The 25,670-nt window shown below is 30.8% G+C and overlaps 3 protein-coding genes across 11 annotated transcripts; all 3 read right to left on the reverse strand.

Moving 5' to 3' along the window:
• Window positions 1-1,472: 1,472 nt before the first annotated feature.
• On the reverse strand, window positions 1,473-8,653 carry LOC117167415 (endoplasmic reticulum junction formation protein lunapark-B). 3 transcript variants are annotated; one of them, XM_033352321.1, is made up of 10 exons: window positions 8,119-8,653; window positions 7,102-7,143; window positions 6,803-6,990; window positions 6,540-6,726; window positions 6,437-6,448; window positions 6,205-6,340; window positions 5,739-5,903; window positions 5,441-5,638; window positions 2,504-2,587; window positions 1,473-2,408 (listed from the first exon to the last, which is right to left on the reverse strand). In XM_033352321.1, exons 1-10 carry the CDS (start codon window positions 8,143-8,145, stop codon window positions 2,296-2,298), a joined length of 1,152 nt encoding a protein of 383 aa, XP_033208212.1. In that variant the 5' UTR covers window positions 8,146-8,653; the 3' UTR covers window positions 1,473-2,295. The 3 variants fall into 3 exon arrangements, with proteins under 3 accessions (XP_033208212.1, XP_033208210.1, XP_033208211.1); XM_033352319.1 differs by having other exon boundaries at window positions 6,091-6,340; window positions 8,119-8,651; XM_033352320.1 differs by lacking the exon at window positions 6,437-6,448 and having other exon boundaries at window positions 6,091-6,340.
• A 439-nt stretch (window positions 8,654-9,092) lies between these two features.
• Window positions 9,093-11,812, reverse strand: LOC117167695 (probable malate dehydrogenase, mitochondrial). The gene is made up of 3 exons (XM_033352820.1): window positions 11,361-11,812; window positions 9,627-10,013; window positions 9,093-9,519 (listed from the first exon to the last, which is right to left on the reverse strand). The coding sequence occupies exons 1-3, from the start codon at window positions 11,745-11,747 to the stop codon at window positions 9,148-9,150; spliced, it is 1,146 nt and encodes a 381-aa protein (XP_033208711.1). The 5' UTR covers window positions 11,748-11,812; the 3' UTR covers window positions 9,093-9,147.
• Window positions 11,813-11,960: 148 nt separating this feature from the next.
• Window positions 11,961-25,315, reverse strand: LOC117167195 (condensin complex subunit 2). 7 transcript variants are annotated; one of them, XM_033351924.1, is made up of 5 exons: window positions 25,047-25,315; window positions 24,878-24,975; window positions 19,111-19,227; window positions 16,364-17,925; window positions 11,961-13,029 (listed from the first exon to the last, which is right to left on the reverse strand). In XM_033351924.1, exons 4-5 carry the CDS (start codon window positions 17,729-17,731, stop codon window positions 12,334-12,336), a joined length of 2,064 nt encoding a protein of 687 aa, XP_033207815.1. In that variant the 5' UTR covers window positions 17,732-17,925; window positions 19,111-19,227; window positions 24,878-24,975; window positions 25,047-25,315; the 3' UTR covers window positions 11,961-12,333. The 7 variants fall into 7 exon arrangements, with proteins under 7 accessions (XP_033207815.1, XP_033207816.1, XP_033207818.1 ...); XM_033351925.1 differs by lacking the exon at window positions 19,111-19,227; XM_033351927.1 differs by lacking the exons at window positions 24,878-24,975; window positions 25,047-25,315 and adding an exon at window positions 19,621-19,727.
• Window positions 25,316-25,670: the final 355 nt, after the last annotated feature.

The following is a 25,670-nucleotide window of genomic DNA, read 5'->3' on the forward strand; positions in this document are numbered from 1 at the left end:
AAATAATTTGAGAGGTTTCAATCTAAAATTATCGAACACTTTCCATTCAAAAATTCAGATGAAATATTTAAATAGCTTTAAATTTGAAATTATTCAATATATGTCCCCGCAACGGGCCGATTAAAAAAATATCATAATAGCAAATCGTTAAAAAAAACTGCGGTAATATTTTCAACTCGTTTACTTAAAATTGCTTGTTTTTAAATCTTTTTACAAAAATATGATAACAGTTTTTTTTACATAAATCACAAAACCTTACTATATGTATTACTTATATTCAGTTTCCTGAAATAAGTAAGCGCACTGCCTCCTATCTTGAAAAAACTCCTTCAGGTACGTGCCAAACACATGACAAAAATCCTTTATTTGTGACATAAAATTCACAATTGGTACGGACCGCTCAAAAAATACGTAACGCTTTGAAGGAGGGTGGAAGGACACCTCAAGAGTTAAGCCAATATTTAAGTTACATATATTTATCATAGAAAAAGCTTAACGTATGAAGGAAAGGGGGGCAACATTTTAAGAAAAAATCGTTAACGTGTTTTTGAACATATTATATTTTATACGTTTTATATGCCCTTAAAATTGAAATATTTGAAAATTGTTTTTCCAGAAATCATCGCAAGAAACTTGTTAACATTAGATGTTGACGTAAGCTGTGGTTTGTCGAAAAAAAGGTTGGAAATAAAAATATGCCCAAACAGTACCGAATTCTATCGTTTATCTATTCTCCAATCTGTGATCTTTCAGATTTTTTTCCTGATGTACCTATTTTTATCAGCAGAGAACTAGAAGAACGGGTTATACCATTTATGATCTTTGATTTTAAAATTCGTGACAAAAATCTATATATACGAAGCAGTACAATCTAGATGTAGATTTGTTTAATCATGTGAAATTTACGAGATACTCTTACGCTAGAAAAAAATGTTAATAAGTAATTAAATTCCTTTTTAATCCGATTTTTAGAGGAAAAATCCTCCTTTTGAAGTGAAATAGAACACCTAAACCGTTGCGAAGTCTGTAATTTTAAGGAATAAAATGTTACCGCCAGGAAAGGGGAATTGAGAACGTGTTCATTTTCTATAGTTTTATTACTTGATAAATCTTTTATTTTTATCCAAAAGTATCTTTATTTCAGTAATAATTAAAGTTATTTGTTTTTATTAATAATATAAATTTGTCTGTCACAGATGAAGTGCACAATGATTGAACATTCAAAGGTAGCATGATTCGACATGCAAAAGCTTGTCACTCAACTTTTCACTATCGCCAATTTTCAAACTTAATCCCAGCATAATAGTACCTTCTGAGGATGAGCTCGACAACATTTTTTTAACGTAAATGATTAAAAATTGAATGCAGCACAGCAAAAACTTAATTATTACTGACATCTACATTTTTTCGTTCGATGTTTACCTTCAAGTAACATATTACAATCTTTTCTAAAAACTAAAATGTCGAATATATTAAAACATCATTCTGAAATAAAAAAAAAGGATACAATCAATTGTTAGTTTTTGATGTATTGAATTGAATGAGAATTTTGATTTTCTAATGCGCTTTCCTAAAGTCTGTATACGCGCTAGAAAAAGTATCACAAGCAGTATATATTCTATTTAATATCCCCATAATTCGCAAAATTACTAACAATTCCAATTGATTTTGTGCAGTCTTTCTTACTAATAAGCAAAAGTTACAACAGACACAATTTTTTTTAAAAACTGAAAGCACACACACACAATGACTAAACTTATTGAATACTTTAAACTAGTGTTGCTTAACTATTGTCGTAAATCACGTATGGTTTATTTATCCTTTATTTAAAATGGTTGCTTCTTACAAATATGTACAATTTTTACAATGGTTGGATTATTAAATGGTCCGAAAGCGTATAATCGGCAAGGATGATTGTGGAAACATTCAAAAGATGTTTCGCTTCTCTCTTTAAAAATACAATTTTGATTACTTCTCAACAATTTTTTTTACAATTTTTAATCTTTAATAAATTCTTTGCAACCGAGACAAATATTTCTAATCGCACTAACAACTTAATGTTAGATCTCGTCCTTTAGCAACTTTTTTCCAGAAAAGACACTTTTGCGCAACTTTCAATAAATATAAGACCTAAGAGTCTCTTTTTGAGTGTAAACTTCTTGCATGCAGAGGCACATTCATGTGTGTCTGTGTAATATACATAATGTCGCATACATCACATTCAAGGAATTGACCGTACAGTGAAACGCATTTAATTGTGCGTTTTCTATCAAACATATAATAGATTTTTATAAGTTACTTTACTGGAGACTGATCAACATCCATTCGTTCACTTAAAGAATCTTTTTCAACTTCATGTTGGCCCTTTGCTTCTTCATCCCTCTTTGACTCCCCAACATTTTTAGAGTCTACAACCAATACAGAAATATATGAGTAATTATAAATAATAAAGGAAATGCAGTTAATTTGTAAAAATGGAATCTTTAGTCAAAACATTATTTACCGTCAACATCCCCTTTTCCTTTCTCTCCTAACACCTCATTTTCTGCAGTTTCGACTGGCTTCTCAACTACCTCAATATCTGAGTCTGAAAAGAAATGACTGCGTTAAAGATTACTTTTTAAACATTTTTAGCGGAAATTTAAAATTTTAAATTAAAGTCTTAAAAATGCCCACAATGTATAATTTCAAGTATTAGAAAATATGTCCATATTAACGAATATAGTGAGAAATAATTTTACATTTGAATTGTTAAAAATTGAACAATTTTACATTTAGGGCAATCAACATTCGACAGATTGAAAAAGTACACTGCAGTCCTACAAAAAAATTTCCCGTTATAAAAGACAAGGTGGTCCAAGGGGGCGAGAGTGACGCTGCTCGCTCAGCGGAGTAACTTCACAACAACGCAGGAGTGTATGAAGAAAGCGGGCAGTATCCTCGACGGTTAATCGTGTCGTCTCCTTCAGTCATTTTCAATCAATTGCAAAAATGTCGCACGACATTCGCTTCCGTTCGCTTTCAGTCACTCAGTGTTTAGAATATGCGTTACGAAATTAGGAGTAATTAGACATTACGAAAATGTAGAAAGGAAACAAGAGGAAGAGTTAATCTTTTGAAGATACATATAAGCTTTTAAACTAAAGAAAATCAGGTGCCTCAAAATAATCTAATTTGCAGAATTTGTTTTTTGACCAGAAAATTTACAAATATTTGGAAGAAAATTCCGGAAAAACCTGTCCAAGTTCAATTTTAACGGCTTTTAAAATAATGACTTAAATTGTTATCTTTTTTAACCTCATGGGTTAATCTGAACCAGAGATATTTAAGGCTAGGCTGAGAGGGTTAATTATAATACCATTCACTTTACAATGCGTAATTCGAAAATATTTTTATTAAAAATGTTCCATTTTTATTTTTAAACTGACATTTTTAATTTCAAAAATTTCAAATTGCAGACTTGAAGAGCTAAACAATTACAAATTAAAATCCTTTGAAGTGGACAATTTTGGATAAAAATCATTTTTCTTTTACCAGTTATTACCTATTAAAATATTTAGAAGTTCTGCAAAAAGTTCAAGAATAATTTTAAATTGGAAAAAAATTTAAAAAGCTTCTGGATTTCTCAAGATTTTGAAATAAAATTTTAAAGCTTTTTAACAATGTCTGAACTATTTGTAATGAAAATATTTTATCTTATAATTTACGAAGTATTCAGTTAAAGAATTAATTTTTCAATTTTCAATGCTGCCAGCTTAAACTTGCTGAAAATAATTGAATTTAAATAATTTTAAAGTTCATTGATTGATTAATTAATTTAGAGCATTGGCAATGAGAACGTGGATTTATATTTTTTTAAATTAAATTTGAATCTTTGAACTCTATAATTTATAGAAGTTAAAAATTCTAAATTTGCAGATTATCTGCATTTCATTTGAACTTGTTTAATGGAAAAGTGTTAATGCTTTCCATTTAATACACGTAAATTTCTTATCATTCGATTACAAAGTATTTGAAATACAATTTTTAAAACGTCAATTTAAAAAGTTAAAAACTCAAGAGTTCCAATTTGAATACTTCAATTTTTAATTTGTTTTCTATCAATTCAAATGGAAGAATGCTAAACCTAGAGTTCGAATTTTTTATTTTATTGACCGTGAAAAATGTGTGCGAACCGAGAATGACACGGGAAATGACAGGGCCTTTTTTTCTTTGAATAAAATTCCAACCTGATATATGTACGTGCAAACTTAAAAATCAGTACTTTTATCAAGCTTGATTTTCGAGCACAAAAATTTTCACGTTCATTATAACATTATAAAACAAAAATGGTCAAAATACACACAAAAAATTTTTGAAGAAGAAAGTCCAATAGAAATGATTCTCATGTCCTTGATTGTTTATGGTTTGGCGATTCCCGAGATTGTACGAAGGAGATAAAGGGTACCCTCGAAACGGCTTCTATAGCGGGACTGCAGTGTACAATAAGTGTTCTTTTTCAGATAAATAGTGCTATTTGTTTTGTGAAATAAATAAAAACATGTATTTTATATAATTTTCTTAACGGCTTATATATGCTTCATGTATAGTATCAGGGAAAGTTAAAAGATGCTAAGGTTCGTCGATATTTCAGATTATTTTAGAATTCCCGAAGGGAGAGTTTATGCAATGTTTAATCTCATTTTTATTGGTCTTCGGATAAGCTAATTAGGTTCGCGACAGGCAATACATAAGCGGAATCAGAAGTCCTAAAATCCGTGAGATTCTTACATTTTTCACACATTTAACTTTGTGCGTTGGTGCAAACTTCTGATTCCGGTTGTGTTAAACTAGTGGAGGGGGGGGGGGTATCTTAACTCTCCCTTGAGAGTCACTAATAATTACATACACATGTAACGCCATATATTTTTTAACACAATGGTTATTAAACTGATATATTCACCTACACAAAAAAAGAATTTACTCAAACGATTGTAAATTGTTCTCTAGAAAGGTTTTTGTCTTGCTTGGAAATTTTTTTTTATTGCACTAAGCACCTTTTAGCATTCCCCACTTTAATAATCATAAGCGATTTTAATTGGAAGCATAAAATCTGAAATTTTCCAATCTAAAAAATGTTCTAATTTGCAGGCTTTTTATTAGAAATATTCAAAATTATTCAATTTCACACGCACCTCGTTTAAAATGGTGCATCCAATTTATATGATATAAAAGTTGGTAAAAACGGACAAAACATAGGTTGGGAGCCTCGGGAAGTCAAACTAGCGGTCAAATGTTCCATTAAAATCGTAGAAATTGTAAAGAATTTAAAAAGGAACTCATTTAGTCTCACATAATGCAAAAAAATTATATCCGGTTTCCCGGCCTAGTGGCCATCCTGGGAAATGTTTAGTACTCGTGTTAAAAGTATAATTTTGAATTAATTATTGGTCTAAATTACCTGTTTCAGAAGGAGTGCTAGACCCTTCAGTATCACTGAGCTTAACAGGTTGTAAAGATGAATTGACGACGTTTGAAATCGTGAGAGGCGCTGTTGTCGCTGAAGGACTCAAAATACTTGAATCGTGCTCTAATTTAGGAGCCGACGGCTTTTGTTTGCGCGCTGGATTCCAGAAGTTACAATAACAACATCTGAATCCTGTAAAAAAATTATAGTATAATACGATATTTGCACCAAATATCTTAATAAGGCTAAAACTAAACATTTAATGAAAAATAAGGGTTTCTTGTAAAATTACCAAAATATTCAAACTCTTCTTTCAAAGCCATTCCGTTATGAGACTCGCACTGACGACAGATCAAAGCGTATCGATTTGAAGGCCCGTCACCTACCAAATACTCGACCAATTTGTCTAAGTAGCTTCTATGTTGTGGAAGTATTGGCCGCGGCAGAGGTGTTCCTACTAATAATTGTAAATCAAAGTTACAAATAGAATCTTAATTTTATATAGATTAAGCGTTTCGTCATTGGGAAAAGGCAACTCTCAATTCTTTTGCAAGTTTATCTAGAATGATAAATGGACACTATTACTGCAAAGGAAAGGTAATACTTCAGAACTTAGCTTGAAGGAAATTAGCGAATATACTAACTAGGACCACTAGTTGGAGCATTAATTGATCTAACGCTTGAATGAAAAGGCGAAGCCGGAAGCGGAGATGAGGGAATAAGACCAGTTGGCAGGGGACCGACATTCGAAAGCCTACCGCTTTGTGCGATATTTGAAGAAGTAAGTGCCCTTCGTCTCAATTCGCCTGCACCAGGTAAAGGCAGCACGCTAGGTTGTGGTGTACTAGGTCGGCGAGGTGTTTCTCTGTTTGGCGTTGTTACCGCGAAAGTCGGCTGAAATAAATTTATATTGAAAATGATTTCTCAAATTACTTAACTTTATTAATTGTGTGATCAACTTTGATTCCCCTGCGCAGTAATCACACTAACCTGAGGCGAAAGCTGCAAAGAAAGAAGAACATTATATTGATACTTAATCAAGGAAAAAGGTAGTTTTTTAAACCTCTGCAATGTAAAAAGATGCAGAACTTACAGGAGTCATTCTCAGCTGATCAGGTGCGAACTTGAGTAGAATTTCTTTGGCCTTTTTGTAGGTTTCAGTCTCAGTTACTTCATCCAAAATCTTCTTTTTCTCTTGCTGCATAGTTGAAAGTTTTTCTTCGTTCCTTCGAAGCTTCCTCTTGTAGTACCATGACACCAATCTCTTTACAAATAGGATTCTAGGATCGTAAATTTAACTTTAGTTTTATTCTCGACGATTCTGTAAAGTCGATGCTGAGTGTTGAAAAAACTTACAATATTGGAAAGATGAGCAATGGTGTAACATAAATTAATTGGTCGTATGGCGAGGTGGGGAAAAAGTAGAAATAGCATGTTAATGCTGCTATTATATATAGGATGACACTGTATGCTATCAAAGTGCCAACGATCTTCTTATGCCTTTGTTCCGTAAAAAGTCCATACTTTTCAATATCCTTGATTTTCTATGTGAATGAAAGTAAATCTTCAAAATTACATTAATAATTATAAATAGCAATTTAAAAATTACATGAGAACAGAGGATGAAAAATGATGATCAATACGTGTTCATTTACCTTATCAAGATCCTCAAGAACTTCTATTGTTGTTTTCTTTTTCTGAAAAAACGGAGCAACAAAAATAATTTACTTTAAAATATAAAATAATTTAATTTTAAGGAATTTAAATTTAAAATCGTTCAGTTGTACACTTTCTAAATAAATCCGCAGGTTTCCGTTTCAGGAAAAATAAACTATAAACGAGGAATTATATTTTTAAATAGAACAGACTTATTGCTATACTGAATCGGAGAGTATAGAACTTATATTAATAAAGAATACTAATTTTTTTTCCGTAACTGACGCGGGTTGAATAAACGATTTTGTGTGATGCAAAAGAGTTGAATGTTAATTTATAACGACACCATGTCCTCTAAATATAGACTTGACTTCATAAATGTCTAGTGTTCTGCATACTAAATGCAAAGATGAATCATCGTTTTAGTGAATGTCAAAATAAAATTACTATCTGAATTTACAAAAATGGACATTTAAACAAAAATCAAGTTAAATTATCTAAAATTAGCAAAATAACTTTGAAAATTATTCGCTAACTCTATATGGCATACTTATAATATATTTGAGGAAAAAACAGATTGTCTAATATAACAATTCCCTGCACAAAATCTGCCATGTCATTGAATAATAATGATCAATTTACAATTTAATTCTTGTGCATGAATTAACCATTGAATTTCGAACAATCACTGAACATTTTCGTAGATAAATTTTACACGTACAAATATACCGCATAGTAAAAATTTATTTTCTAGCCTTATGAATGTCTAGTCTTTCATAAACACGACATTAATACATAAATATACTATTTGTCCAGACAAATAATTATCAAAAATAATCATTATTTTAGGAAAAATATACACCGTGGCTTGCTTTTTATGAAAGAAAAGAAATAAAATGCATAAAAACAAGTTGAATAGATTTTCTAACCTCAAAAATGTGACTACCCGAAAAGTTTCGAAGAGAAAAATGAATACAAGCACATAAATTATTCAGATAAAAAAGAAATATACTTACACGAAACCTGGATAAGATAGTCCCCATTTTATTAAAGTGTAGAGGAAGAGTCCGTTTCGCAGTGAATTTTAATCTTTCAAAGAAGCATATTGTTTACGAGTATTGACTGCTCACCTCCACTTCACTGCGAAAATAGCTTCAGAATGAGCTTAAATACTGTTTTTTAAGCTCAGTATGGCACACGTCTATCTTGAGTCTCCAAATTTAAATCTCACTAATTTCAAGATATTTATAGAAAATTGAAGAGTCAAGGCAAATATTTGCAGTGAAATTCGCGGCAGGCACGTTCGTTCAACATATGTAAATGAAATGATGGTTTATAGTACAATTAAAAATGCTTTTCGTTTCGTAGTTTTTTCGTGTAATGTCTAAGGATTCAATCCAAAATACAATCTCTAATTAGACATTTTTCTGACTGAACAAACATTTCTAAATTTTATTAAATAAAGTACGTAACGAGATATTTTTTTTCACTGTCCTCGAGTCACATTTCAAACCGTCTGAAAACGGCAAAAACCCATCAAATCAGGCGCCGAGTCGCCGACAAAAGCGCACTGCGCATCCCCATTCCACGCGCGCAAATGGGGGAAATCCAATATGGCCGCACAACAAGGGGCCACAACTTTAGGCTAAATCAGAGATGAGGTGGGCTTAATGCATTGGACGAAATTTTATTTTTTGAAATCCTGTATTTAAAAAATGTTATATAATTAAATAGCTTTTCTAAAATAAAACAAAATATCTAATAATACTTCTGATAAAAAATCGTTTTTTTACGAAGATATTTTTAAAAAAATGTTTCATCTCATACATTTAGGCTTTATCGTAGTGTTAACCCTCAGTGTGCGGCCATCTTGACAATGGACGTCACAATCTGAAAGAGCCTAAAGGCCAGTAAATTTAAAAATTTGATTTTTTATACTGGAAAGATGTCAGTTTTTTATAATATTTTATTCACAGTTAGTTACAGTATAACAGTTTCATCAGTAAAATTAAAGCATTGCTTGATATTTATAATCAAGTGAAAAGTTAATTTGTAGCTTGCACTTCCTCTTCCTTGTGAGCTTCAGCGATTGCAGTATCCACACATTCATTCAAGAAATTAACGGATTTTTCAATTAAGACAATTTCTTTCTGGGATACTTTGGGTAGGCCGAAATTTTTTTCTACGCCATTGGCTCCAAACTTCAATTCGGACGTAAAAAATCGACAAAAAGGTAATGTATTTGATCGAACATAAGCACACGCTATTGCTTTATCGTGACCAGAAACTCCAGCTATGAGAGTGTTTAAAAAATTTGCAACTGCAGCTGCAGACGAAATTGTTGGACCTTTTGATTCTGTTAATGCTAACTCTTTCTCCGCTAACTGAAATTTGTTTATCAACATATCCTCTTGAGCCTACATATAAGTAATTTTCACATTTAATCAAATTAATTTCTATGAAAATGTGTCCTTTTATAATTTAGGGTCAGTAAGTTATTAAAAACTGGTAATAAGTATTATACTTTTGTAAACTCGTTGATCGGCCTACATCGTGAAAGAAGAGGCACTGTTGTGCAAGAATCTGCACCTCCCGCAAGAGGAACTGTAACGAATGCGGGATTCAAATCCAAAAGTTTCGAAGTGAAAGATTCTATTCTCATTGCTTCGAGAGCAACAGAACCAATTATTCTGTTTGGATCCCACCAGCCAGCGCGTTTATAAATTTCGGAAATCAGAGGAAGCGTAGCAGTCACTGGTCTAGCAAAAACTGCTACCAAAGCGCCAGGGCAAGAATTTACCATTTTTTCAGCTGTTTTTCGGACATAATTTACCGAAGCCATAAATTGGGCATGAATCGTATCATTTCCCATTTTAAAATCCGTTTCGTCAAGAAGGGCTATAATGTCCATCTTCAAATAAATAAAAACATTATTTATACATGTAATAAACAAAATTAACTTAATAAACATTCAAGTTATTTGTCGTGCCCAAAATCAGATGTCTGAAAAAACTTTTTCTACGACATTAAGAATGAAAATAACATTACTGGTAATGTTATTTCAAATAAAAATTATTTTTGATGACAACATTTGAAAACCTACAAAAAACATTTGCATATTTCAAGATATTTCTCATATGCCAAAAGACAGATATCTGAAAAATAGTAGATTATGTACATAGGCAGTAAAGTTGAACTTTGCACGAGGATGTACAATTTAACTTCCGAGCCGAAGGCGAGGACGATAAAATTGCATCCGAGTATAAAACAACTTTACTGCCATGGTACGTACGATACTTTATCTGAAATAGGTAGAAAAAGCACCCTTTTTCTGCAAAATGGCGCTTGATTGTACCACGTACGCACGCGCCTGGGGCGACGTTATTAGCACAAAATCCACTTCTTAGTTTAAAGTAGTTTTAAAATTTAATTCTTCTCACTCTTTTCTTTCACTTCTTATTCCTTGCTGTCACTTAAAGTGCCACTCACTGCGGTACAATAAAGTGCTATTTTACTGCCGCTCGGCGGGCAGATCAATCAAAGTATTATAACTGATGTAATTTCAAATAAAAAACATTATTTTTTATGAGAAATGTTTCAATTCACTCAAAAAAAACATTAATTTTAACTACGTTTTTTGCAATTGGATTTTTTTCTGACCGTTGCTTCTTACCAATTTTTGAAAAATGATTGCATTTTAATAAATGACGACTTATTTTGTTCGGGGAAAACATTCTCTATAACTCAACAGTTTCCAATTATGAAAGTAAATTTTTCTATGGCTAAAATCGTAAGAATATTTTTTAAACCAATAATTATGTTTTAAGATAATTTAGTTATTTTAAAAATTAGAAACAGTATAGTTGTAGAGAATGTTTCCTCGAAAAAATAAGCCGTCACTTATTAAAATGTAATCACTTTTCAAAAATTGGTAAGAAGTGAGGGTCAGAAAGAATTTAATGTAATGTAGGTGAAGCTTTCCAAAAAAAATCATGAATTATTGGAATTCGACCATGTAAAAAAAATTGGTAAGTCTTCAGTCAATAGAAATTCAATTACAAGAACTATTGTTAAAATAATTACTTTTCGTAAGTTTTAAACTTTGTTCACAACAAAAAGAATGTTTTTTCTTTCACAAGACATAACATATAATATCATTAAAATTCTTAAAAACATAGGAAACATTTTTTCTCCAGAGACCTGATTTTTGACAACAACTACCTTAAGTGTTTGATTAAATTTATATTTAAAAACTTACATCTTTCAAAGCATCGCTCATAAACTTTTTCTTATAATACTTTATTTTCGGAGAGGTATCCATGAAAGAAGCATCGGCAATAGCACCTTCAAGTGTATTTGTTGTATCTATGAAATTAATTTGCTTTATCAAAAGATTCTGCTTCAAAAGTACCGTTGCATACACTGCACTTGATCCACTTCCCACGATTCCGATTGAAATATTACTTCTATGGCGCAGTAAAGAATCGCCAAATTCATTATAACGACAATTGCTGCTGCTCGGGTTCTTCTTGTTTTCTAAATCATCTAGATGTGAAATATTGGATATCGCTCTATGATTTCCAGGAAGTGTATGTTCAAGACAATATTTTGGAATTCTCAAAAAGCTTTTTCCAATTTGGAGCATAATTTAGTTTTAAAGATCTTTTTGAATAAATGTTGTAGAGAGAAGGGTTTAAACAAATTATGAAAGGTTACAAACGTCAGGGATATGCTATATGATCTGAAGTTGGTTAAATAAGCCAGTGTAAGATTTCTCAATTTTCCATTTAGTTTGAATTTTAAATTATAAACAAGCTACGCAACACACATAAATATAGAAGCAAAAAATGCAAAAAGAATGATTGCAAAAATTATTTATTGATCACCATTTGACAATAGTGAACTGCGTACAATAACTTATGAGTCTCTATTTTGTATATTGCAGAAAAGCTTCTAAGTTCTAATATTTTTTTGTTAATTGGATGATCTTCAATAATTTTACTACATTTTCGTGAAATTGTTTTCACTGTATACAAAAGCTAAACATATTTACTAATAAATGTGTTTTAGTTGTACTATTAAAAATATTCTATACCACATTACTGTTTAGTATATAAATGATGCTTTATACAAAATTGTGTAATTGATTACACTCAGAGTGCAGTTTATTAAAGCCTCTGATTGGAACTAATTGTGAAATAGAGAGCTAAATCGCTAGACTGAATCTCAAATTAATGTTGTCTCACAAGTAAGTCTGCCAAATCTTCGCTCGATTTAACTTCTAGGTTTTTTTCGTTAGCAAGGTGGAGCAAGGAAACAAAGGCAATCGGTAAACTTAAAGCATCCGCGTTAGCTTTAGAAAGAAGTTTTGGAAGGTCCTTATAAACAGTGCAAAATGATTTTTCGTCTTTCACCCTGTCGTTCATTTCCTGCTCCACCGCTTCCTTAATATTAATGTTCTCTTTGTCAGAAACAGATTTCGTCAAAGATCGCCAAATAGACTTTTTTAATTGGCGCATGTCAATTTTCTTAGCCCTTAAGGAGTAAGGAATGAAGATTTTACTGGTCAATTTGGGCGCAGCCACCAAATTTTCTCCAGTGAGAATACCTTGAGTTCCTATTCCAGGATCAACATCAGAATTAAATCCGCTTAAGCCCCCATTTTCGTTGTCATCTCCAATCGGGTAATCATCGTTCTGAAGATCTGGGCAGTAATTTGAAACATCATGTTCGTTGTTGTAATTATAGTTTTCCACTTCATCCGAAAGATGAGTGGTATTTATATTTTTTTCTTTCAGGAAGTTGAAGTGTAGCTTCGACCGGAAGTAAAATCGACAACAATTTCTCGAATCGTAGTGCTCATCCTTCGGGTATGTGATTTTTTCCTCTGTCCATCCAACTTTCGCTGTCTTCACTTGAAGACGCACCTAGAAAATTGTGTTTAAGTGTTTAGCTACAAAACAAGAAGTCAAGTTTCTCCAGGTCTTTTTTTATATCAAATATTGAAATAACCGTTGGTTATTGATGTAAAAAATAAAACATTTTATTTTTAATTGGCCAACAATTTTTAAAGAAAGTAGAACTATAAATAAACGAAGTCTTAATTTTTCGCGAACATAAGTCTATTCGTTGACATCTTTTGAAGTATTTGAAATCTTTGTGAAATCTTGAAATTTCTGTGAAATCTTCTAGAATCTTCTTAAATGCTTGCAAAATATTTCAAATCCTTAAAATCTTTTAAATCTCTGTGAAATATATTTGAATCCTTTGAAATTTTAATGAAATTCCTGAAATATTTGTGAAAGCTTTCTTTAATCTTTGTTTGAGAAATTTGTTGTGTTCATTTCAAATCTTTATAAATTTTGTCAACCCTTTCCAGATAATTTAACATCTGATTTACTTTAACCTTTTTAAAACCTTTCAGACCTTTGAAATCTTTTAAAAGTTAAAATATTTGGAAATGTTCCAAAACTTTGTGAAATATTTGAAATCTGATATACACGCCTTTTTCAAATCTTTAAATCCTTGTAATCTTTATGAAATGTTCGAAATCTTTGACAAACGTTTGTGAAATCTTTTGAACTATTTGTGACATTTTTCTTAAATCTTTGTCACATATTTTTTTATTCGTTAAAATCACTGAATTATTTTAAATCTTAGTCAAAGCTTTTCAAATCTTCGAAATGTTAAAAAAAAAAATTGAAATCTGATTGATAAATATTGGATTAAAGAAATATTAATCATTTTTATTAAAAAAAATTTTTAACAAATTCCACTCGTGTAAAAAAATGATAATGAATAAACTCACGTTATTAAATATTCCACTAGACCAATAGTAATAATTTTTAAGAAGAAAAAAACTAATTTTTGAAAAAAATTATTCAAGCAAATTACATTTGTTTTAACAATTAGAAATTAATGAACCAATGTTAATAAATATTCCACTAGACTAATAGTAATAATTATATACTATAGCCTTTTTCAAATCTTTGTACAATGTTAAAAGTCCTTTTAAATATTTAGAAATCTTTTGTAATCTGGTGTACACTCAAAAACCAAGTGGTGAAGCGTTTAAAAATACATTACATGGATAGTGTGCTCCAAAAATGCATGGTAAATTTTTTTTGCAGGCTAGAGGGCAACAACCCCCCCCCCCCCTTTTATTCCAAATCTTGAAAATGAAATTCCCTACTTTTTTAAACATTTTTTTTACTTTAACAGGTGCCGGTTTTGACTTGAAGTTTCCCATGTAGGATGCATGGGGAAAAATCTCTTTTTGAGTTTTTGGAATAATTTTTTAGGGTTTGAAAAAATGTGACAGGAAAGTATGGGGGCTTGCAGAGAATTATTCAATGAAGAATTTCATGTATCAGAAATATAGGTTTGACATCCTTAACACATCCCCACGAGTACCTGAAAACTGCCTATAAAAACAAAAATGTCAATTCTTCAGGAAATCGACATTTGGAGCACCGTATTCTCGTCTTTTTTTTACTTAAAATTATTAATATTGGTCTAGTGGAATGTTTATTATCATTAGTTAATTAATTTTTAATTATCTAAATAAATAGAATTTGTTTAAATCTTTTTTGTTTTGAACATTCGTTTTTTCCTCTAAAAATTATTACTATTAGTCTAGTGGATTATTTATTAACATTGGTTAATTAATTTTTAATTGTTAAAGCAAATGGCATTTGTTTGGATAATTTTTTTCAAAAATTAGTTTTTTTTCCTTAAAAATTATTACTATTAGCCTAGTGGAATATTTATTAACATTAGTTTATTCATTTTCATTTTTTGACACGAATAGAATTTGTTTAAATATTTTTTGTAATAAAAATTAATATTTCTTTAATGCAATATTTATCAACATTATTTTATTATGGATGTAGGTTTTTTGAGCAGGGAAATTAATTAATAGTTTTAAGATGTTAATTTTGTTGTCTACTTGGATATGAGCCCAGGTCCTTCAGATTGCCGGTCTGATGCTCAACATTGTTTGATCAATTAAAAAAATTTGTTTGTTATAAAAATTATTATTACAAAAGAGAACTTTTTAAACGAATGGAATTTGTTTACATAATTAAAAATTAATGAACCAATATTGATAAATATTCCACTGGAACCACAGCAATAATTTTTATTTATAAAAATTTCATACGAAATCCATTTAAACAAATTTCATTTGTCTAAATAATTGAAAATTAATGAACTAATGTTGATAAGTATTCCACTAGATCAATGTTAATAATTTTTAGGAAAAAAACGAATTAAAAAAAATTATTGAAACAAATTCCATTTGTTTGAACAATAAAAAATTAATGAGCAATTGTTAATGAATATTCCACTAGACTAACAGTAATATATTTTAGAAACAAAAACTTTCGAACAAAAATGATTGAAACAAATTCCATTTGTGTAAATAATTAAAAATTAATTAACCAATGATAATAAATATTCCATTAGACCAATATTAATAATCCAGTGTTCAAAGGTCGATTTCATGAAGAATTGACATTTTTTGTTTTAGGGGTAGTTTTCAGGTACTCTTGGGGGTATGTTAGGGGCGTCAAACCCATATGCCTGACACATGAAATTCTCCATTGAATAATTCTCTACAAGCCCCTATACTTTTCCGTCACATTTTTTCAAACCCTAAAACATGATTCCAAAAATTCAAGAGGGATTTTTCCCCATGCATTTTACATGGGAAACTTCAAGTCAAAACCGGCACCTGTTAAAGTAAAAAATAAATAATTAGGGAATTTCTTTTTTCGGATTTGGAATAAAATGGGAGATCGTTGCCCTCTACAAAAAAAAGCGCTTTTGAGCGACCCTACGAACATGGCTCATTCTAAATCTGATTCTAAATAAACATAGAAATTTTCAACAAATAATTTTTACAATTTGTAAGTTGAATATCACAAAAAAATCTATACTTTAACACTCTATATTAGAGCAGACGAAATAAAAAACTTATAGAAGTTTTCAGAATATTAAAGTCTGGTCACGGCAATTTGTAATGAGTAAAAGATGAATTATATCTTGATAAATAACAAACTTTTCAATAGCAAGATTTCTTCTAAACGAGATGTTTCTCACATAATACACGAAGCGAATTAAATTGCTTTTCGCATTTCAATAAAATAACTGCTTTAAACAAAATTATTAAAGGTTCTCGTGAAAAATTCAAAGAGATTTTCAGGTTTGCTAGGTCGCTGGACACCCTGATAAATTATAATTTTACTTTACGAATCTTACTGTGTGCCCGGGAAGGAATTTTTCAGCGATAGCTTTTCTCGCCTCTTCCTCCTTCTGCTCAATCGTGATTTCCTTCTTCTTCCTCCCAGCGTCTCTGCAAGCAGCTGGTGGCATAATTCTGCTTCCGGCAAGAGATCGATGAGGCCTCACTTTCCAATGAAGTGGACCCACCCACTGGATTTGACTCGCCAGACTGTCCTGAAGATAGGAATACTCAAAGTTCTTTTTAAGCCCGCAGGAAGCAATAACAGTGCTCAGGTCCACGATATTTTCTGTTCTGTTTGCTCCTCCTCCAAATCTGTTGACTTGCTCGTGATAATCATCATCCATGTCGAAGGCATTCGTGTGGGAAGGAGGAACCTCGTCCGCAGGCAAACTGGCATCCAGATCGAATTGGTATCTGCTCTCGTTCTCCGGGGAAGGCTCATCAATAGGTTCATTATCAGCAGACCATCCCACGAATTGAAAATTAGTGAAAGAAGGGCAGATATCGAGGCCAGGGTTGACTGTGATATTTGGATGTTCAATCTCCTTTGACTTCAGTGGCTCATCCTTCGAAACCTCATCGAAAATCACGTCATTGTAGGAGTTTAAACAAATCTGTCCGGTTTCGTGATAAGGTAGCATTGCTTGGAACAGAAGATCTGTCGTTTGGGAATCTCCCTCTCCCATCATCAATGTAATGGGATTCACCACTTCCACGTTTCCCCTTAAAGAATCTACAGTGCTGAGAATGTTTTTTTTGGTTCGCTTTTTCTTCTTCTTCTGCACTCCTTGATCCTCCGTGTTATTCTCACCTGCTTCTTGCACATTAGTTTCATTTGTAGCGTCGTTCCCATCGCCGGCATTTTTATCCTGCTTGTCGAGTCCTCCTATCATCTTGAGAATTTCGGTGTGCACACCATCTACTCGAAATCCGTAGATTTTCGCACTGACATCTAAAGAAGTACTGGCTACCTGTAAATTTGACATCTCCTTGTCCTTTTTCTTTATTAAAAAAGTCATGAAGTCGATGATTTCCAAGCTGAAGGCGTTCTTCACGTTTATTTTGTTCTCAGCACTGAGTTTGATGCATTGTGTTATTCTTTCTGAGATTTGAAGGGCTGGCATTTGTGCGACGTTTGATAATCCAAGAGATCGCCGTTTGTCTAGTGAAGACGAAGATTGTGGTGTTGCTTCTGCTTGCTCTTGTTCTCGGCGACGAGCAATACGCTCCGCTTCGTCGTCATTTTCACCCAAAGTTGAAAGTGAGCTTTGTGGAGTAACTCCGAAACTAGACCTTCGTCGAAGAGGCGAAGAATTTCCCGGAGGCATCTCCCCTCCACTTCCGAGGAGAGCGATTCCTAAGCTTCTCCGCATGTTTTCCATTTTAAAATATTATTTTCTCCTGGAAATCTGGTTCAAATATTGTCCAGTTAGTTTTAACTTTTCCCTTGATTACTGGATTCTGAGGAGTAATTTTTCGTTATTTTCTCTAGATCGGCACGCAAGTGACGAAGTAAGGAGTATAATTGCTGAAGTTCTTGATGTGTTTTCTTGAGAGCTTCCAAATCACGAGACTCCTAAAACAATCACATATCACACATTAAAAAAAAAACATTTTTTTGCACAATAAAAATATTTATTACTTGAACTGCTTGAAACTTATTATGGAATTATTTGTACAGAATCTCAAATGGAAACATAATAATGTGGGCGATAACATTAAATCCGTTTTGAAGTAAAATTTTCTGATCAAAATGCAACTTCAAAAAATATTTAATGTTGACCTTTGCTTTACGAACCTGAAAATTTTCTGTTAAGATTAGATATGATAGAAATTCAAATTACAAAAATGTACCTCCACATAGCATTCACAATTAGACATCAGTTGTTCATAGAACAATTAAAATTGGAAACAAGAAAATGTCGAACGTTAAAATTATAAATACAAATCTTGCCAATCATAGTTATTTTCAGTCACTATGAATTTCATTTTGATAGTTTCATTATTAATTTCATCAACTGAATTTATTTATGTGATAAATTATGGGAAATAGTTACGTAAAGTGGAGCGTAAAACACTTCATTTCCACTTCGCGCAGGTTTAGTTTTGGAAGATTAAATCACGTTCAAGTACGCATAAAATAGCATTAAGTTTTTTTAATTGTATAAAACGGAAGATGATTTGCTTCGTAACTGTCAATATTTACGAAAAATAAGCCTAAAAATAATCTTTGACATAAAGAAGCATAATCAGTATAAAACTTTCAAATAGGTTAGAATTTATTTTGAATACACTTTTTCTACCAAATATTGTTCTCTGTTTGCATACTAACATTATTAAAACGTATTTTAAAACTTATTGCGAAATCAATATTCCCAAGTAAACACAAGAAAACTTGACAGAATTCCGTTTAGTTCCTTTTGCTGTTTTTTTGAAGCAGGGAAAAATCAAAACAAACACTGTTTTCAATTCCACGATAAAGTTGTAGACCGAAATTTGACACTCACAATAATCACATTTTACTCACTTCGCCTTCCATTCGTACGTAACTTATGAAATATAAGTCCTTTAAATTTTTAGACACAATGCATGAAAATGCAAAATATACGCAAGTAGGCAAACAATATAAATGGCGTGGCACGTTCGTTGTGTACGTTAATGAAAATTTGGCGGGTGACCTAGTTGGCCGATAGAGGGTTTGAGCTACCGGTGTTCCAAAACCAGAGATACAAAACCCATATTTTTAAAGGACTTTTCATACCTCTGCTTGCCAGCTGTGGTAGGGTCCAATGTTCCTTTAGGGATAGTTGTGTCACCACTTACTCCGCTTCTGATTGGTGCCGCCAAAACGGAATCGGATGTTGTGAAATTGGCGCGACTTTCAAGTCAAATATAATGTTCAGTTAATGATAGAATTGTAAATAAATATAATAAAAATAATAATGTAGGTGTAATAATGAAGAATGTTTGAAAAGTGCAACAACTTTTTTTTATACACACTTTAAAAAAATACTATTATTTAAGACTGTTTGATAAAGGCTGTAACTTCTAATAAATATTAACTAGAATGACAATAATAATAATTTAGATTTGTTCATTAAAAATGATTAAAATGTAAAAAATAATTTTTTTAATGACATGAATTTTTACAATATTAATTAATTAATTGGTTCAAGATGGCGTCTACAATCCTTCATCTAGAAAGCATTGAGTGTCCACAACCTGGGTGCAATGATCTGAATATTTGTTCCATTTCATGGAAAGTATCTACCTTAGCTTCATTGGCGTAGAAGAGCAAGTTTTCTTTATATTCTTCATTAAAAAAGCTTATTTTCAAAACAATCACTACACAAAAATATATAATGACTTATAACCTCTTCTTGACAATAAATCAAACCTTTCGCGTTTCGTTACGTATTTCCGATTCTGGTTTCGCAGCCGCTAATGGAGGAGGTAATGTGACACAACTCTCTCTAGAGGAACTCTAGCAAGATCGTAGACGAAACGGTAGGGTAGGTAGCCTGTCTGCAGAAAGTCTATGAGGGTAAGAGAGACACACAATTCTGATCGTTGCCTGTCTCTTTCATTCTTACGGATTTTTTAAGACTGCCTGCCACTGCCAGAAACCGAAGTATGAAAAGGCCTTAATACAAACTAGAGTTCCTCTAGGAACTATCCACTATCCAATTAGATGTTTTAAGGGTTTAAAAATCGTAATTAATTTTAATTTTAATTAATTTTCATAAATAGTTTGGAAATAACGTTCACATTGTACACATCAGTTGGTTTTTAGGTATATTATATTGATGATGCGTACAATGTGAAAATTATTTCGAAACTATTTATGAAAAAAATTAATCACGATTTTAAAAACTTAAAACCCCTAATTGGATAGTTTTTCGTTGTTATTGCAAACTTAAAAAAATTCACCTAAAGAAATAAATAAAATCAAAACATTTTTCATTATATATACGCTATGCCTTACAGCTAATAAAATCCCTCCTATCAGTTATTATTTAAAACTCACTTTCAATTGAGTTGAATGCAATATGAAACGTTTTAAATTCCTAAGATTTCAAGTCGAAATATATAATGAATTTGCAACAAAGAAGATTAATTTTCTTACCAAAAAAGACGAATTTTTAACAAATTCCATGAATTTTCAACCAAATATTGGAATTTTCAACTTATAAAGGATCCATTTCTAATCAAGAATAGACAAGTTGCAATTTTCAAAAAAAGTCATTTATAACATAAAAAAACCAAATTGTCAACAAAAAAAGTTCAATGTTAAGCCAAAGAGGTAAATTTTGCAGAAATATGATTTAAAAAAAAACTAAATCTAACAAACATGAAAAAACACGGAAAAGTTCATCAACAAAGGAATCCTACTTTAATTTTATACCATATTGTTAAATCATTAATCAAAATATACTAATTTAGAACTTAACAATTGCATTTTTAATAAAAAGACGATGTAAAAAAATTCCAGAAAACTAATTTTCGACCAAAAAGATGAATTTTCAAGAAAACAAAAGAATGTTCTAAAAAATAATTAAATTTTAAACGTATAAAGTATAAATTTCTAACAAAAATGTAAAATTGCAAATTTTCAGATAAAAGAATCATTTTGAACAAAACAGAAAACCCAAAATGTCAAGAAAATTGTTACATGTTAAAAAAAGATTAATTTTCAACTAAATCGAGAAATTAAATTTTTAACAAAAGAGTCAACCCCAAAGATCAAGGGGAGTCCAAAAATATGAATCTTTAATGATAAAGTTCAACTTTTAACCACGTCGTTTAATTTTCAATTAAAGAAGATAAATTGCGAAAAAAATAGTTAAATTTTTAACCACAGAAATGAATTTTCAAGCATTGTATTAATGATCTACCAAAATGAGACGATCTTTCAACAAAATATATTAATTTTTAACAAAATTTTTGAATTTTAAAGCCGGGAGGAGCAATTTTAAACCAGAAAATATTAATTTTTAATAAAAATATCAATTTAAATCAAAAATGAAATGTTTACCCTGTTAGTTAAAAAAAAATTCTTATTTAAAAAAACGAATTTTCAACAAAATAGTTACATTTTTAACAAAAGAGTTCAGCCTAAAAATGACTTTTATCCGCAGAAGATTAATTTTCTAAAAATAGAATAGTTAAATTTTCGACCAAAGAGGTGAATCTAAAACCAAAAGAATAATTTTGTTACAAAGTAGTTCAACTTTTAACCAAGCTTCTGAATTCCTAACGAAACAAGATGAATTTTTAACAAAATAGTTCAATTTTTTACAGAATAATAAAATTTATAACTGAATACTAGAATTTTTAACCAAACGAGTTGAATTCCGAACCACAAATATAATAGTAGACTTTCTACCAAACAGGATTTAAGCGAAAAAACGAGAAAAGGGGTTTTCTTAAAAACAGAGAAAAAAAGAACAATTCTTTAAAAGTTAATAATAAGGAAACATACTAAATGTTATCTAAGTTCGTAACTTTTCTTCCACTGACCCCCAACCATTCGAAGCATAGCTCGAACAATAGTTTTTAGCATACCCCCCCCCCCCATGCAATTGATAATGCAGTTTAATGACGATCCCTTAAAGTTTCGATTTTTGTGTTTAATGAAATTATCCTTATAATGTATAGTTTAAAATTTGTTTAGCATAAAAATACACAACGAAAAATCGACAAGACTCAGAAAACGAAATTATAACAATTAAAAGAATGACAGAGAACAAGTATATTGAGACTATACTTAAGAAACTCTATTTTCAATTTTATTGATATTGGATAAAATATCAATATTACAGAGAAAAGTAACAGCGTTTTACTTTAAAGAATTCAAATGATTTAAAAACTGAAATTAATAACAAAAATTAAACGGCCTCTAATTCTTCTCATTCTCATCATTTATGATTGAGAAAGGATAAGAAAAGAAAGGTCCGACAGATATTTTGGATAAAAATGCAAATTTTGGGACCATTTTTTTATACTTAAAATTTTTATTCACGGCTATTTATAGTACTCAGAAGGCCAAACAATTTATCCTGATGACTTCTTTTTATGCAAAAAAATTGTCAGAGCTATAGCATTTTCAAAATTTTTTATATCAATCAAAAATCAAAATTATAAGCCAAACAACGTACGATATGAAAAAAGTAAAGAAAAACATTGCTTTCTAAAAGCCCTGCAAGATTATCATACACAATTTTTGGATTTTCTTGTAAAATTGAAAATTCTACTTTTTATTGCACAAAAAATAATGAAATATGAAAAATCCCATTTTGTGGTCAAATTATGCAGGATACGAAAGAAGATGAATCAACAAAAATTGTGGTCTCAAAAAACATCTACAAATTCGTTAATAATCACTCCTTGATAGGAGGTGTAACTTTTGTTTTATTCGCGAAAAATAACATTGAAAATATAAAAAAAACGTCGTGAAAGAATCATACAAGTTGCGAAAAAAAATGATTTGACAAAAATTATTTACCCGAAAAAGAGCTACGAATTTGTTATGAATTACTTTTTGACATCACACGTAGTTTTGGTTTTTATCATAAAAATGGTATGAAAAATAAAAATGAAAAATTTGTGGAAAAACCAAATGACGCAAAGTACGACAAAAAGTCTCAAAGAGAAATGATAGGTTTTGAGAAATCCTTCAAAATTTCTATAAACCACTTTTAAATAGGACTCGTAATTTTGTTTTATCGTAAGTAATATATGCAGATAATCGAAAATTCCAATATTACGCTAAAAGACGCAAGATACGGAAAAAATCTAAAAGACTTGTAGGATATTTTGCTTTATACATGTATAAAAAATATTATGAAAACCAAAACCCTATTATTAGAATAACAACGCGAGATAGAGAAAAATGTCTAAAAAAAGGATTGTATTTTTTAAGTTTATTTTAAGGTGGTTCAGAAAATATAAATTTACAACTGTCTGTCAAAAAACGAGTGCTCAGCGCGAGTGTCACGATAATATTGTGTACCCCAAAGCCTACAAAGCTTTGAGAAACTTAATCTTTAACTATACTTATTTAAGCAATAAATTCAGAATATGAACACGCATGTAAATACTGTAATCTAAAGAGATGTTTTTGTAAAGTTTCATTCAAGCATTCTAAATGTAAAGAATAAATATCTGAGCGGGAATCGCGGGAATCAAAAGACGCGCACTCCCGGCGCACTCAAACTTGCGAGCCACGGGCACAGTGCAGGATGAGAATGTGCCCGCGACAATAAATAGTTCATTTACGGATTATTTAATTACAAACTTACATTTAAAAGATAAATGTGTTTGAAACTTTCCAATAATTTCTGATCTTTTAGTTTAAATTGACAAATGTTAGGCAAAATATTTATTTATTCTGATTAACCACTCGAGTAAAATTCAAAAATACATTTGTTCAATTTTGAAATTATGGGTTTCTCAATTTAAAAAATCGGGACATAATTTACATACATAGTAAGATACATAAATTTCTATAAAATATTATATGAACACATAAAATAAAAAATATATTTATTATATAATTTAATCGGTTCATTATAATTGATTTAATTCATAATTAATTACACAAACATAGAAATTTACGAATTATTGTTTACTTAAATTAATAATCGTGAGGGAGGCGGTATTCCTATAAAATTTAACTCTACATCTAAAAACTCCAAATCGCTAATTATACATGGGAGAAGGCTGTACGATCATATTTATTTAAAAAATTAATTATTTTAAATTTCAACTCAATATGTTTATCAATTAAAACTTTTAATGTCTTCAAACGTATAGTTTCATTTAGTAGAATTTCTACCGCTTTTTTTCAAAACAACAAAACAATATTATTCATAGACAGTAAATTTTAATTGCAAAATGACTAATTTTTTCCATAAAAGATGTCAGCTCAACATATTTATTACTTGTTCGACGGGTGAAGATTGCAGGAGCAAAGTAGTTGGTTGGGTGATTTTCGGGTTGAGAGGCATGGGGGGATCGGGCAATTTTCGCCGGAAGCGCCGTCTACAATTAGTTCCACGAACTATACACGTACCGCATCTAGGCTTATAATATCTTTGCTCTAGGAGAATTGTGTCACCGCTTACTCCGCTTCTGATTGGTGCCGTGAAAGAGGAATCTGATGTTTTGAAATTAGCGTAACTTTCAAGTCAAGTTTAATGTTAAGACACTGATTGAATAGTAAATAAGTATAATAAAAATAATTATAATGTAATTGTAACAATAAAAAATGTCTGTAAAGTGAAGAATCCTTTTAATAATAATTCATATTTAATAATTAAAAATTATTGCAAAGTTAAAAGTATTTTTTTAATGACATTAATTTTAAAAATATTAATTAATAAATAAGCTAAATTCAATCTTATACTTTTTACAAGCTAAACAAAGAAATTAAATTATGAGGTTACGGCCATTTTTAAACACGTTTGATAAAAATATTTCAAATAAAAATAAATTTAATTCAATCCTAGAGAAGAGCAAAATAATACCTTTTAAAACATAGTTGACATCAGTCTTTGAATAAAGAAATCAATTGTAGTCTTCTTTTATTATTTACAATTTCCCACATGTTTCAGTCAAACTGTACCTGCAATCATAAAAACAATAAGGTGCATTTCCGACTTTTATTATATTATTTATTGAAAATTCAAATCTTACCTTACAAACAGCTGATTTCGAGTGAGGCATCCAATCATCTCGATTAATACTCTCCATCGATAATTTCTTAAGCCCAGGATCTTTTGAGATTTGTCTTCAGTAAAAATCTTGACCAGAACCACGGCATTAAAGAAATTAACACGACACCCTTGTTTGTTATTAAAGAAACTTATTTTACCAACAAATACAGCACGGAAATATATAATAACTATAACCTTTTCTTAAGAATACCTCGAATATTTCACGCTTCGCGACGTGTTTCCGATTCCGGGTCGGCTAGTGGAACAGTGGTGTCAGAACGAGTATATCTCTGGCATGCGCAGTAGTTATTCCTGTATATTTTTAGGTTATCTAACACCATGTGTCGATTTGAAAATACACAGAATCACTACTGTGCATGCCAGAGATATATGCGTTCTGACACCCCTGCAGGGTAGGTATCCAATTGGCCGAAAGTTCAATGGACCAAAATGTCATTTCACCTAATAATGTATAGTTTGTGCACAGTGGTAAAATGTGTTCGTAAGATGGTCGTGTATCAAAAAGCTAGAGAATGATGCCAGATGTGTGCAATTGACGGCGTGACCTATTTAAGCCTGTTTATTTGCAGTGTAAAGTTTAAAA

The sequence above is a fragment of the Belonocnema kinseyi genome, chromosome 2 (genome assembly GCF_010883055.1).
Source record: "Belonocnema kinseyi isolate 2016_QV_RU_SX_M_011 chromosome 2, B_treatae_v1, whole genome shotgun sequence".
NCBI classification, from domain to species: domain Eukaryota; kingdom Metazoa; phylum Arthropoda; class Insecta; order Hymenoptera; family Cynipidae; genus Belonocnema; species Belonocnema kinseyi.